The sequence below is a fragment of the Adiantum capillus-veneris genome, chromosome 20, assembly GCF_014529385.1.
Source record: "Adiantum capillus-veneris isolate H3 chromosome 20, ASM1452938v2, whole genome shotgun sequence".
Lineage (NCBI taxonomy): Eukaryota > Viridiplantae > Streptophyta > Polypodiopsida > Polypodiales > Pteridaceae > Adiantum > Adiantum capillus-veneris.
Window position 1 is genome coordinate 22,846,907 of NC_140950.1, and position 15,109 is coordinate 22,862,015.

General features: G+C 46.4%; 2 protein-coding genes across 4 annotated transcripts in view; one reads left to right on the top strand and one right to left on the bottom strand.

Annotated features, from left to right (window-relative positions):
* Nucleotides 1-433: 433 nt before the first annotated feature.
* LOC147432231 (FAD synthetase 1, chloroplastic-like) overlaps nucleotides 434-15,109 on the bottom strand; it is a 51,718-nt gene continuing 37,042 nt past the window's right edge. For 2 of the 3 annotated variants that reach the window (XM_086491543.1, XM_086491542.1), the window contains exons 2-6: nucleotides 2,722-2,806; nucleotides 2,485-2,633; nucleotides 2,217-2,352; nucleotides 1,757-1,932; nucleotides 434-1,379 (exon numbers count right to left, since the gene is read on the bottom strand). In XM_086491543.1, the coding sequence (XP_086347669.1) occupies nucleotides 862-1,379; nucleotides 1,757-1,932; nucleotides 2,217-2,352; nucleotides 2,485-2,633; nucleotides 2,722-2,801 (1,059 nt within the window). In that variant the 5' untranslated portion in view covers nucleotides 2,802-2,806 and the 3' untranslated portion in view covers nucleotides 434-861. Of the gene's footprint in view, nucleotides 1,380-1,756; nucleotides 1,933-2,216; nucleotides 2,384-2,484; nucleotides 2,634-2,721; nucleotides 2,807-15,109 lie in introns of those variants that run through there. The other variant, XM_086491545.1, reaches the window with a different exon arrangement.
* Nucleotides 3,685-6,013, top strand: LOC147432232 (uncharacterized). The gene has a single exon (XM_086491541.1). The coding sequence runs from the start codon at nucleotides 5,058-5,060 to the stop codon at nucleotides 5,868-5,870; it is 813 nt and encodes a 270-aa protein (XP_086347667.1). The 5' UTR covers nucleotides 3,685-5,057; the 3' UTR covers nucleotides 5,871-6,013.

Genomic DNA, 15,109 nt, shown 5'->3' on the forward strand with positions numbered 1-15,109 from the left:
ATATGGGTTAAATGCAGCTGCAAAAGTTCTATAGAGAGTCATGGGCAAGCAAGTATGCTTTCAACACCAAAGTTGACAATAATCATTAAAGCTGCAGAGCCTCTTTTACTTTCTTTCAAGTAGCCTCTTGAAAGGTGATGCCGGGCTTCTCAAAACAGGAAGAGGATAAAGCTCTGTAACCCTTTGGCCTTGTTTATCTATTTGCTTATGCTTTTGTTCACAGCCTCCTGAAATTTCCACAATGCGATCCTCCGGTCTTCCTAGCAAAGCCTAGCAAAGTAGCCTGCATTGATGCTCAATCGCTGACATTTAAACAGAAAACTACAGGTTTCCACTTTATTCAGGATAGAGCACACATTCGCAGCACCACATGCTGAGAAAGCCCTTGGTGGAGTGTTCCTTAAAAGGGTTCATCCATATACGTAAACAAAGAAGAGAAAATTGGTGCATTTTTGCACCACAATCAAGCCATCGTTCCACTGTCAGGCATTCACACTCTCTGTTTAAGGGCATTTGACTTCTATAAGCCCTTCAAAAAAACAGCACATTTTGTACAGCTCTTACAAGACCAATTTACAACCTTGGGTTTGAGTAACCTTACAAGAACCTTCTTTAGCCTTTAAAAAATACAGGCATCACAGCTCAACCTTTGAAACTGCCTTGCCAACAGAAGAGCTAGCAATGGCCTCCACATTGGAGATCAGATTCTCTTATCAAATGCGAGAGAGCATTCTCTCCATCAAGGGCTAATTGGGAATGTAACTCAATAACAGAATTGTGGGATACGTGCGTGATGCTAGTAACTATAGAATGATACCTGAACTTCAGTACACGAAGGCCAGAGCGGCAAGGCCGAAGCTCTCAATCAGAAACGCGTCTCTGCAAGTCCAAACACAATAACCTCTGTCCAGCCAAATCTGTTGGAAAGCTTCCTTCACTAAGATTGACCACCACCTGCTGATTCTCAATTCTCGCTAGTCCAGTCATCAAATCTATTCCATTGCTCCCAGAATGACTCCAACAAATCTTCGCACTATATAACCCATCCATAGGCATTTGATTCAGAGCATTTGACGTATGAGCATGTACTACAGTGCTATTTACTGCAGAGGTATCGACGGTCAATACAAGTCGATGCTCTCGCCCAAGCAACTCAGCTACACGCCTCATATCACCAATACCTAGAGCTTTCCGAACCCGTGTTGAAGACACCTGACCCATTTCTCGACTGTTCGTCTCCAACTCAACATCTCCATGAAGCTTCATCCTTTCATCCATAACCGGATCCACTATAAACACTTCCAATCCAAATTTGCCACAGAGCTGTACAAGATCTGAGGCATCGCCAGCAGCCTTGTAACCAAACCTATAATTTGCACCTGCCATATGCTAACCAATCAATGTGGCTGTACCAACGGACAATATTCAAGAAAAACATGCGTTTCAAATCTCCATGACTAAACAACCAATTTGAAACCTCAGAAATTTAAGCATGTCAATGCCAAATTCCTTTCCTCTCTTTCCCTTCTGCTGCACTGCCTCATAATTTGAAAAAAAGTCTCCCCTGTAAACTACTCTCTTCCAAATTTATAGAAAGAGCTTGCAAACCTCAATCATTCAAGAGCCCACACAACCTTCCCAAGTAAGACATCGCACGTGCAAGGAGTGCAGAGTTGAAACTTTCAAATAGCTTAAAGAGCATCAAAAACTCAGTAAAAAAAGATGTATGTCAAAATAAAAGACAACAGATTTATACCTGCAACCACCCCTTTCACCAGCAGCTCTTTTGCCAGCCTCTCAACAAAATCATGAGGGCTTAAAGAGCGCACTTTTGCAAACTCTAAATGATACTCCACAGGGGTATTGCCACCACAAACCATGGACCAGAGAGACATGACCCGCTGTCGATCACAAGGAGCAACTATTGGTAGCCTGTACAATAGGCCTACCATCAGTCTAGTATCAAATTATACAAATCAAGCAAAAATAAGGCTTTCAAGAATAAAATTTTCAGCTGAAAACTTAAGGTGAGTGATGCCCTTGACAGTCTTATCAGGAGAAATTTCTAGAGAAAAGTTACGCTAGCCATAAACATGACAACAAAGCTCCTAGCAGAAATAATATTCTTAATTTACATAATTAAAGGATTCCTTAAATTTTCAAGCTTCCACCATGTTGATATCTGTCAATTAGCCGCATTCAAAACAGCTCTTTACCTTTTTGCCCACTGCAAAACCTCAGCCATTCCTGTGAAAGATAAGAGGACAGGAGGGCCCATCCTTGAGGCTTGAATAGCAAGGGCACGGTGTCCGATGTGCAAAGCATCAAATTTTCCAAGTGCAACAACACTCCCTGCCAATTTTCCAGGATCCTGTTTAAGGTCCTGTCATGATTGTTGAATTAACCACCTCTTTACAGCTTAATGGGCTTTTACTTGAGAAACTAGAAAATTGAAGCATAGAATTTGATGGATAAAACACTTACCAGCAATCGACTTGCCTTCTGTTCTGCCATCAACAAGTAGTTTTTCTCCACCTTTGGCATCAAAATCTGTACTGTGTTTTTCCATTAAACTCATGACTTGCATTGAATTCCTTATCTTCGATTCTCTAAGATACAAGCACCTTTGTAACCTACAAAATATGAAGCCATTCCAATATCACCCACGTAACCAAGTCACAAAGCCCGTAGGCATTACATGAGCCTGTTGGCAGCACTTACCTCCGACAAGGTGCAATCTCCAAGAACGGACCAAAACTAGGTGCAGTGGGGATAGCATGTAACATACTCGTCAAAACCATTACACCTGGAAAGAAAAATCTCTCTCTCTCTCTCTCTCTCTCTCTCTCTCTCTCTCTCTCTCTCTCTCTCTCTCTCTCTCTCTCTCTCTCTCTCTCGTTCAACTCTCCTCGTTAGATAGATCTTTAAGGTCTCTTGGGATAGTTTCCTAGGACGTTAAAACAATCTTCTTCTCGTGTGTGTGTGTGTGTGTGTGTGTGTGTGTGTGTGTGTGTGTGTGTGTGTGTGCGCATGCTAATAAAAAGAGGAAAATGGTATAACCTTTCTATCACCCAAGTGTGGTAGATTGGTTATGCCATTTCCCTCTTGAATAACAGGTCTTGAGTTCAACTTTCCTCATCGGATAAATCTTTAAGGTCTCTTGGGATAGTTTCCTACAACGCTAAAACAATCTCCTCCTCCTCCTCCTCCTCCTCCTCTCTCTCTCTCTCTCTCTCTCTCTCTCTCTCTCTCTCTCTCTCTCTGTTCCTGCTTGCTGCCCTGCGCGCGCTCCCGCTCCCTACCCCTGCTTGCTGCCCTGCGCGCTCCCGCTACATACCCCTGCTAGCTGCCCCTGCCCTCCCTCGCCCCGCCACGCTGTCCCCCCTCTCTGCGCTGCTGTGCCCGCCCCCCCCTCGCCCTGCAACTCCCCGCGTGAGATGGCACCGGACCTCTCCTACGCGTAGGATGTCCCTCCCCACCTTTCTCTACGCGTAGGTTGTCCCCCCCCCCTCTCTTACGCGTAGGATGTCCCCCCCTTCTTCTACGCGTAGGTAGTCCCAAAATTTTTTATTTTTTATTTTTATTTTATTTTATTTTTTCTCGCCCGCCCCCCTTCCCCCCACTCTATCTACCATACTTCCCCCCCCCCCCTCTCTCTCTCTCTCCAATCTGTAACTACCGCTATCTCCCCCGGGCTGTACCGCCTCGCACCGAGACCGCTGCTAGCGTGGGTGCTGGGGTGCACACGTGCATCTAGCGACTCCCTTGCGGACGACTCCCCCACACGCCCAACTTCCGCGCCCGCTGCTAGGGTGGGTGCACACGTACATCTAACACCCTTGCGGACGGCGATCAAGCATGAGGAAGATGAACGATAAAGCTGACCCCCTAGAGGATGCCATTCAACAATGCAAAGAGGAAATGACGGAGACCATTACCAAGATGAACCGCAATCTCTGGGGCACAATAAACATGCTCGAAGGACGTGTGCTGATCCAAGAGAGCAAGATAAGCACGCTGGAAGATCGAGTGACGACCCAAGAGGCAGAGATTGCGTCACTCAAGAAAGAACTCGCCGAAGCCCGATCAAGAAACACACTGGAAGAGGGCGAACTGCAACCCTCAGTAATCGGAGAAATAAACACGATCAAGGAACAAGTACGGGCCATCAAAGAGGGAGAAGAATAGCACAAAGAAATGACGACTTCTTGGGTGGATGTTCTTACCAAAACCCAACAGAAGGCGGACGAAGCCGAGAAATGGATCAAGGTGGCCAAGAAAGGAAAAGACAAGGAGATAACGCCACGTCCACACCCAACAACATCATTAACCAGACACTAGAGGAGGAGCAGAGGAGAAGGGTGCGCGCTTTACATGTGAGAATTTGCGGTCTTAAAGACAAAGGCAATGTGGACGAAGAAGTAAAAGAACTCACAACCATGATGGGGATTCATGAGCCGACACACACAAGGGCATGGAGAGTGGGCAACATAAAGAAAAATGGAGGCAGTGGAGAAACCTCAAAAGAAAGAGCACTCATCCTCCGTTTTCCCTCCATGGAAGCAAAGAAGTCATTCTTGAAGAAAAGACCAACTCTTAAAGAGACTGGCATCTTTCTCGGGGATGATCTCACCCTCTCGCAGATCGCTCATATGCAAGAAGTAATGCCGGAGATTAGAGCGGCAAGGGAAAAAGGCAAGATCGCTTTTTACTGAGACGGAAAAGTGGTAATACTAGAGCGACACTCCACATGACGGTGTGAGACCTATGGGACCACATTCAAAGTAGCTGCCTGGAACTGCAATGGATCTATGCGTCTTGATGTGGGTGCCTTTGAGGATAGCTTTACTGGAAGAGACATCATCTTTTACTCTGAGACACACCAGGCCCCTGGGCAATCCATGCCTCACATCAGTGGATACAGGTGGGAGACAGCCTACAGATAGGAGACACGCTCAGAGCATAGAGGACGAGGCTCGGGGGGAGTGGCAGTGTTATTTAGAGAGGATCTGAAGCCACTGATACATATAGCCCGCAGGGACGAGCAGGCTAGGTACATGTGGGTGAGACTGAAAGCAGAGACACGCAGATACCTCTATCTAGCTATTTGCTACTTTCCCCCGAGTACATCAGTTTATGCATCACCCAGAGGACAGTCCCCTTTCTCTATTTTGGATGATGACATATGGGAGTTCTCTAGGGACGGTGACATTATCATCCTAGGGGACTTCAATGCTAGGACTGCCCATCACCAGGCAGTGTTTTATGATACTTCAGAGGAGACGCTAAGAGAGCTAGATGTTGTAGAGACGGGCCTTTCCAGACTATCACACGATGTGGAATATACTCAGTATGGGCGACACCTGATAGACATGGGCACTGCACATGGATTGGCCATCTTGAACGGCCTACAGAGATTTCCTGCTGCGGGAGGTTTTACATGCTTCCCACACAGACATGGAGCGAGCACAGTGGACTATGTCATGGCACAGCCAAATCTCATCTCTAGCATCCAGGACCTCACAGTTGAGCCTAGACCGGTTGGGATGGCAGTGGATCATGCTCTGGTGTCGATGACCATCTCCTTCCAGTTCAGTGTAGCACACAGGCCACGAGTAGCAGCCCCTACTCGCTACACATTCACACGGGAGACGGATTCTGTATACATGGACGGAATCTACAGACGCCTATGTACTGAGGACCCGGGGCGACCTCTGGAGGAGCTAACTACTATACTGACACAGACATTACATGAGGCAACAGCAGAAGCATACCCACACACCCAGCCTGAGCAGAGCCGCCGATCAGGGAGCATGCCTCAGAACAGCTGGTACAATGAGGAGTGCTGCCAGACTAGAGCCAGACTTTAGAGAGAGGTGCTATTGGGGGACGTCACTCACAGACAGTCACAGATTGACTTCCGACGCCTGTGCGGCGGAAGAAGAGGGCTTTTTTGGCTCGACTCGAGCAAGATCTATATCAGCTATTCTTGAGTCGGGACTCGCGTGAGGCGTGGCGGCTCTTTCATGAGCAGTCCCCCCCCCCCCCCCCCGCTATTTCCTCCACAGAGACCTGGGGGCAGTACGCATCATCTATGTACACAGTACCTGGACAGCCGCCCCTCCCCAACTGAAACCGGCCTGTTCAATCCGAAAAGGGCGGTAGACTTTACTTTAAACCTTGATTTAGCTTTCACCCATTATTAGTCGTCTATTTTACCTGTACTTTCAAGACACAACAAAGGGGAGAGGGATACAGGCTGCTAGATTGCACCTGTATGAGTAGACAGACACCAGATTGGCCCCTAACTTAGGCGCCCCTTTCGGTATTTCTTTATTGTTCAAAAGAGGGAATAAACGCTGTGGTTCCTACAAGCTGCCCCGCACAAACTCGGCTGAATTTCCACTGTTCCAGCCCGATTTCGGTAGCATAACTGTACTAGAACCCTTCACGGTCAGTATTCCCACGCATTGACTGACTTTCCCGACGCATACGGGCACTTTGCAAAACCTGGCGAGAATCTGCAGCACGCTGAATTCTCTGTTTTCAGCCCTGAAAATACGCCAGATCGCCTGTACAGCGGTCCCCTTGCGTCCCCGAACCTCCTGGGGATATTAGGGTCCGTTTAGGGCCAAAACCCTAAACCTGCAAAAATACACAGCAGGCTGTAATTCACTGTTTCGGGCTCCGTTTCGCGTGCCGGTCGCATCCCTAGCAAGTCCTCGAGCTCCCGCACCTGTAGGGCTACTTGCCCTTTGAATCGGACGAGATTTCTGGCGTGAAACCTCTCCGAATTCACCTGTACCTGCGGGGGGATTAGCCGCTAGCTAATCCAGTACCTGTGCAAGAGGCTCTTGCCTCGGCAATCGCGCATGAACCCACACAACTGTACATTGGTCAAATGAAGAGCCCACTAGAGGGGCATAACATACTGCCAAAGGGGAGAGAGAGGGCAGTGCGTAGCGTGCAGGGCATCACTCCTGGCACCGCACTGTGCATAAGAGGGAAAGCAAGCACTCCATAGCTCTTAACCTGTGACAGAGACTTGCAAAATGAGCCTCCCAGCTATAAATCACGTTTTTGCCTTCTCTATAAGTAGTAAACTGGCCTAAGAGTGCCAAGTGTCACTCATTTGTGCATTTTCCCGCTTTAGACCCTCGGGTCTAAAAATATCTCACCTGCAGCCTCTGTTGACTTGGCCACAGAGTAACAAAATGATCCTCATGTCAAACTGCACGTAATGACGCGAAGACATTTTCAGGTCCCAAAATAGCAGTTCCCTAAATTTTAGGAGATGCTGCCATTATATCTTTCTAGGTCATCCGACCCTCTTTGTACACTGCGGCCACATCCAGAACTGAAATGTAGCCTCTGTAGCAAAGGATTCCACTTTGGCTAGTCAATGACCCCACTTGGCTAACCATAGTCCTTGTCCAACCTTAGTGCTCTCTTGCCCTCAGGCCTGGACTCCCTCTGTACAGTTCCACACTAGCTATGCAATGCAGGGCAGTTAGATTTCCCGAGGGGTGTTTCCAAAAAGTGAAAGTAAATAGATAATAAGAAAGAAATCAACAAAAAGGATAGATAGTAGTCACACGCTGGTGACATACCCCCCTCTTGAAATCTCAAACGTCCTCGTTTGCATCTATGTCGTACATGCTTACTGTCAACACTGATGTATTCAACACCTGTCGACACATGTATGACACATACATGCTCATTGTCAACCCTGGTGTATTCAACACCTCGTCGACTCATGTATTGCCTGCGTGTGAACCCTGTCCCAATGACATAGTGGTAGCTTCGCACTCTGCCATTGCGTTGAGTCACTAACTTTCCAATGACAAAATGGTAGCTGCACATTTTGCCACTGTCTTATAGTACACGTTGGATCCCGTAACACTTTCGAGCATACCCAAACCGACAGTTTAAGAATGCAGTTACACATGTACTCTTCAATAGAAGTAATCACTGTATCCTTGACAAACTGACAAGAAATACTCACTTCTATAGCACTAACCAAACTTTTGGACATTCCATAAGAGCAATTGCCAAACTGACAATCTGTACAGCTCTAACATTCATGTAACAGGTATTTCATTTGAGCTCACTTTAAATACCATGTACATCATTTGTTTCAGAAGCCATTGTCACACTGACAATCCATTTAGCTTTGAAACTCAAGGGGTCAAGGTAGGTTGCAAATCGAAGGCTTCCAGGTAAAGTGATAACACAGTTGGTGACTCTGCAAGTTCACCTTCTTCCATCCACTTAGCATCCATTGGTGGATAGTTTCTGAACTTTACCAAGTAACGCCTAGCAACCTTGCCTTTCACTTTCCTTTCTTTGTGTGCCAAAATCTGTTCAGGGACCAAGATCTCGTCAAGTTCCTCGACTTCCGGCTGATCTTCAGCTGGCATATCTTCTGGCACATCACCCACATAGGGTCTGAGAAGACTCACATGAAACGCATTGTGAATCTTCCAACTGTCAGGCAATTTCAGCCTATATGCAACATCACTGATTATGTCGCATACTTGAAAAGGCCCATAGTAACGCATGCTGAGCTTTGGAAAGAGTCTTTCCTTGCCCTTCATCTTCTTTAACCTTGCCTTTTCAAACCGTAGAAGCACCCAATCACCAAGTGAATATACCACTTCACGACGGTGACGATCAGCTGCTTTCTTTTGCTTTGCCTGAGTCCTTTCTAAGGCCACTTTGACCTTCTTGTACATTTCATCCATGTCTTGAACATACTTATCTGCTTCAAATATCTTGTCCTTTGTATGCAGTATGGGAGGAACTTTCTTGCCACCTTCAACTATCTCAAAAGGTGCCTTGCCAGTCGATGAATGCACTGTATTATTGTATGCATACTCCACCAATGGCAAATACTGCTCCCACCTTCCTTTATGCTCTGACACATAGCACTTCAGCAGATCTAGGACAGTAGAATTTGCCTCTTCCGACTGCCCATCTGTTTGAGGATGAAATGACGAAGAGAATTTGAGCGTGGTACCCATATTCTCAAACAAGCCTTTCCAGAACAAACTAGTCATGCGTGGATCACGGTCGCTAATAATCGACTGTGGCATGCCATGATACTTGAAAATATTGCTCATAAACAAGCGTGCCATCTGATCTGGCTTTATCTTCTTCCTGACAGGAATAAAATGAGCCTGTTTGCTGAATCTGCAAATAATGGTCCAAATACCATCATTTCCTGTCTGCGTTCTTGGAAGATCAAAGATAAAATCCATAGCAATACTTTCCCATGGTTTATCTGGAATAGGTAGTGGTTGCAATAACCCTGGTGCCTTTTGCCTGTCAAACTTGACCTTTTGGCATATTAGGCATTCTCGCACAAAGGCATCCACATCCCTTCTCAATGTAGGCCAATAGAAGAATGTCTCTACCGCTTTAACTGTAGCATCGATACCACGATGCCCTGCATACGGTGGGACATGACTCTCTTCCATAACTTTGCGTCGCAATGGCTTTGTGACACACAATCTGCCATGCATCATCATGAACCCATCTTTAAGAAGATAGTGTTCATGATGTTGTCCATCCATTAGTTGCTCGAAGACCCTTGCAAAATCTTCATCATTTGCATACTGTTCTCTCATATCATCAAGTTCATGATGATAAGGAATCGACACAGCTGAAATTTGTGGCTTCCTTGACAAGGCATCAGCCACAACGTTCTTCTTGCCTTCCACATGCACAATCTGAAAATGGAACATGGACAAGATATTTGCCCATCGCATATGCTTTTCAGATAACTTTGTCTGTGTCAAGAAGTATCGCAAGGTCTGATGGTCCGTTTGGACAACGAAATCTGCACCTAGCAGGTAGTGTTTCCAACTTAAGAGCGCATGAATCACAGCCAGTAACTCTTTCTCATAGACCTGCATGGTCATCTCTGGCCCTTGCAAAATTCTGCTCTCATAGGCTACTACCCTGCCATCTTGCATTAGCACAGCACCAATGCTACTACCGCAGGCATCACACTGGACCACAAATGACTTCCTAAGATCTGGCAACACAATGACTGGATCCGAAGTCATCTTTTCCTTTAAGAGATTAAAAGCTGAAATCTCTTTTTGTGTCCATCTAAAGGTGACTGCCTTCTTTTGAAGAGCATGTAAAGGTGAAGCAATCTCAGCAAAATTTCGGATAAACCTTCTGTAATAGGAGCATAGTCCCAAGAAGCTTCGGACATCATGCACCGTCTTCAAATTTGGCCATGACTTGATCGCTTCAACTTTTGCAGGATCCATTCTGACACCATCCTTTGAGACAATGTGTCCTAGAAAGTGGATCTCTTGCAGAAAAAATTCACTTTTCTTTGCATTGATGAGCAACCTATGACTGCGTAGCTCTTTGAACACAATGGCCAAGTGATGCCTATGCTCCTCTTCATTCTTTGAATAGACTATCATGTCATCAAAGAACGTACCAACAAACTGCTGGTGTGGACGGAAAATTCTGTCCATCATCCTATTAAACGTAGCAGGAGCATTTGTGAGACCAAAGGGCATCACTAAAAATTCGTAAAGGCCAAACGTTGTTCTAAAAGCAGTCTTGTGCACATCCTCTGATCTAATGCGGATCTGATGATACCCACTCTTTAGATCTATCCTGCTAAACATAGCTGCTCCTTCTAATTTGTCCATAATATCATCAATTCTAGGTATAGGGAACCTATTCTTGATGGTATTCTTGTTCAGTGCACGGTAGTCGATGCACATACGCCATGAGCCATCTTTTTTCTGCACCAACAATACTGGAGAACAAAATGGAGATGAACTGGGCTGAATCAGCCCCTTTTCTAACAGCTCCTGTACTTGGGCCATTATCTCTTTCTGCTGAGCCGCACTAACCCTGTACGGAGGCTTATTTGGTGGGCTACAGCCTGGCACCAAATCTATCGCATGGTCCTCGGGTCTCTTTGGCGGTAATTGAGACGGTAATGAATCGGAAAAACAGTCACTATACTGTTGTAAAAACATTGACCTTTCTTTATCTAGCATAGATAAATTTGATTCATCACAATCTGATACTTCACGTGCAAAAACCAAGTACGCAGAAAGATGCTTTTTCATTACAGAAGTAATAGCAGAAGCTGATACAGTAGGAATAGACTCCCCTTTAAGCTTTACATCCAGAATGTGAGTCTTTCCCCTGCTCTGTACAGTGATCTTTTTGTTGTAGGCATCCATGATTCCCTGTACACGAAATAACCAAGGAATACCTAACAACACATCACATCCGTCCAGTGGCATGATGTAAAATTCTTCAGCATCTACATAGGACTGGATATGTAGACGCAACTTTCCAATGATGGGTGTCACAGCCTCTGTATGGCCAGGACATGCCAAACCTGCCTCTGCTGTATACCCCATCTCTTCAGGTCTGATTCCCAACTTTGAAGCCAATTCTGGGGAAATAAAGTTGGCTTTGGCACCTGGATCAAAGAAGATAAGCACTGTTTGATCCCTAACCTTTCCCCATGCTCTGCAAAGCTCACTTGCATCTGAATTTGGCTTGTCGCCCACCATATCTGGCACTAGACCAGCCATGGGCTTCTTTCCCTTCCTGTCCTCCTTGTCTTCAGAATCAGCTGGCCTTTTCTTTGTAGGACAGTTGTAAGCAATGTGGCCAGGCTGCTCACATATAAAGCATTTGTTCTCTGTCCTCAGGACCTTCTTTTGCTCTTCTGACTTGCGAGGAAAACGTCTTTTCCATTTCTTTGCGGGTCCTTTTTCTGATTCAGCCGTAGCTTTGTCTTTCCCTGCGTTGGCCGACTCCTGAGTCCCTTTAGGAGCCTCATTGGGAACGTGCTTCTTGGGTGAATTTTTCTTGCCTGATCCTGCCTTGACGCCAGTGTTAAATTCACAATCTTCTCCCTTGAGCAAACCATTGCCAGTGTTTGCTACCTCGATGAGCTGCGTCAAAGTAGTGACTTTGGTCTTTGTGCAGTATTTTCTCAATCCTTTGGGTAGGCCACAACAGTATTTTTCTATCTGTTCTGTCAATGGCACAAATCTATAGGAAGTTACTGGAAGTAGAGCTTTCCAAAACTTCCGATTGTAATCATCCAGATTTCTGCAAGTGGCAGCATTAAGCTGGTGCCATTCTGTCATGACATCTGCTTCGAAATCATCAGATAACCATGCTGCTGCAAAAATCTGCTTGAAGTAAATCCATGTGGACGGAGCTTGCCCTTGAAGCAATAAAGTTGTCCACCATTGTCCCGCATTCCCTGTCAAGAAAGTGGCTGCCTTGCGGACCTTTGAAGCCTCTGTAAAGTTTCCCCCTGCATAGGCCTTGTCAAACTGCTGGAGGAATGAAAGAGCCTTCTTCCTGTCATCAAACCCTGTAAAGGTCGTGAATGACACTCCTTTGCCACCTTCTTTGTACGGAGTTGGCCTCTCCAGCGGCGTTAAATTGTCATATGGAAGTGACTGAAACATGGGAACACTATTAAGGTTCATCTGTGTTCCTTGGCCGCTATTAACTTGACCTGGAAATGCCATATTTGGCTGCTGATTTGTAATTCCAGCCATGCCAAAATTTGCTTGTGGCATCCCAAATTGTCCCTGAGTGCTTTGAAACCCTGGTTGCATACCCATGACACTGTACATGGGGTTAGGCATCATCGTTTGAGCACCCGCAAACACTGTTCCTGGCGTATAAAACTGATTTCCAGGTGCATGACCAGCCATGCTCTGAAATACCGATCCACCTCCAAAATAGCCAGGGTGTACTGAAGGTGGTGGGAAGACCTGTTGCATAGCCTGTAAGTTGCTTCCCTGCCCATTAGAACCAGCTATAGGCTGCTGAAAGGTGGCGGGCTGAATTGGTACAGCTTGAAAAACTGGCATCTCAGCCACCTGTTCTTGCACCTTAGGCATACGTTGTGGAGACTGCATGTTCTCCGTCAAGTGTACAGGTGTTTCCATTGACTGTGCGGTATGAATCACCTGTGTTCGAGCCTTAACAGGCTTTTGAATATGATCCAGTGACCCAACTTGCTGAGACGGAACAGGAGGTTGCAGAAAGGCTAAAAACCTTGGGTTCTGCATTACTTGTGTGAACATAACCACAGCAGTAGCCAACTGGGTCCTGAATATATCATCATCAGTCTGTGGTGGTCTTGAGGACTCACCCACTTCATGTGTCTGTTGACCCTGTGAAGAGGAAACCTCTTCAGTCACATCATCTGGTCTGTCAGCCATAATTACAATTCCCTGTGTCTCGTCTATGATCCCCTGTGTCTTCAAGCCCAAAACTGACCAAGGCTCACTTCTATGGAAAAAAGTGATTTAATCCCGTCGATGGAACCATGAAACCGGCCTGTTCAATCCGAAAAGGGCGGTAGACTTTACTTTAAACCTTGATTTAGCTTTCACCCATTATTAGTCGTCTATTTTACCTGTACTTTCAAGACACAACAAAGGGGAGAGGGATACAGGCTGCTAGATTGCACCTGTATGAGTAGACAGACACCAGATTGGCCCCTAACTTAGGCGCCCCTTTCGGTATTTCTTTATTGTTCAAAAGAGGGAATAAACGCTGTGGTTCCTACAAGCTGCCCCGCACAAACTCGGCTGAATTTCCACTGTTCCAGCCCGATTTCGGCAGCATAACTGTACTAGAACCCTTCACGGTCAGTATTCCCACGCATTGACTGACTTTCCCGACGCATACGGGCACTTTGCAAAACCTGGCGAGAATCTGCAGCACGCTGAATTCTCTGTTTTCAGCCCTGAAAATACGCCAGATCGCCTGTACAGCGGTCCCCTTGCGTCCCCGAACCTCCTGGGGATATTAGGGTCCGTTTAGGGCCAAAACCCTAAACCTGCAAAAATACACAGCAGGCTGTAATTCACTGTTTCGGGCTCCGTTTCGCGTGCCGGTCGCATCCCTAGCAAGTCCTCGAGCTCCCGCACCTGTAGGGCTACTTGCCCTTTGAATCGGACGAGATTTCTGGCGTGAAACCTCTCCGAATTCACCTGTACCTGCGGGGGGATTAGCCGCTAGCTAATCCAGTACCTGTGCAAGAGGCTCTTGCCTCGGCAATCGCGCATGAACCCACACAACTGTACATTGGTCAAATGAAGAGCCCACTAGAGGGGCATAACATACTGCCAAAGGGGAGAGAGAGGGCAGTGCGTAGCGTGCAGGGCATCACTCCTGGCACCGCACTGTGCATAAGAGGGAAAGCAAGCACTCCATAGCTCTTAACCTGTGACAGAGACTTGCAAAATGAGCCTCCCAGCTATAAATCACGTTTTTGCCTTCTCTATAAGTAGTAAACTGGCCTAAGAGTGCCGAGTGTCACTCATTTGTGCATTTTCCCGCTTTAGACCCTCGGGTCTAAAAATATCTCACCTGCAGCCTCTGTTGACTTGGCCACAGAGTAACAAAATGATCCTCATGTCAAACTGCACGTAATGACGCGAAGACATTTTCAGGTCCCAAAATAGCAGTTCCCTAAATTTTAGGAGATGCTGCCATTATATCTTTCTAGGTCATCCGACCCTCTTTGTACACTGCGGCCACATCCAGAACTGAAATGTAGCCTCTGTAGCAAAGGATTCCACTTTGGCTAGTCAATGACCCCACTTGGCTAACCATAGTCCTTGTCCAACCTTAGTGCTCTCTTGCCCTCAGGCCTGGACTCCCTCTGTACAGTTCCACACTAGCTATGCAATGCAGGGCAGTTAGATTTCCCGAGGGGTGTTTCCAAAAAGTGAAAGTAAATAGATAATAAGAAAGAAATCAACAAAAAGGATAGATAGTAGTCACACGCTGGTGACACCAACCCCCCCGATCCATGCCCACACGCATGTGTCTTTTTCACCGCTGAGATGGTGAAGAAAGCTATTGACAGGATGAAGACTGGGAGAGCATATGATCATGATGGCCTAGTCGCTGAGCATTTCATGCATGCCAAAGGCCTACTAGCAGAGCTTCTAGCGGTTATGTTTAACCGGGCCATGTGTGAGGGCCTACCGGACACTTGGAGCCTATCTACGATCATACCTATCTTCAAATCAGGAGACCCCATGGAGCCTGGGAATTATCGCACTATTATGAT

Coding starts and splice junctions, on each gene's coding strand:
- LOC147432232 (XM_086491541.1), top strand. CDS start 5,058: ATGTGGGTGAGACTGAAAGCAGAGACACGCAGATACCTCTATCTAGCT.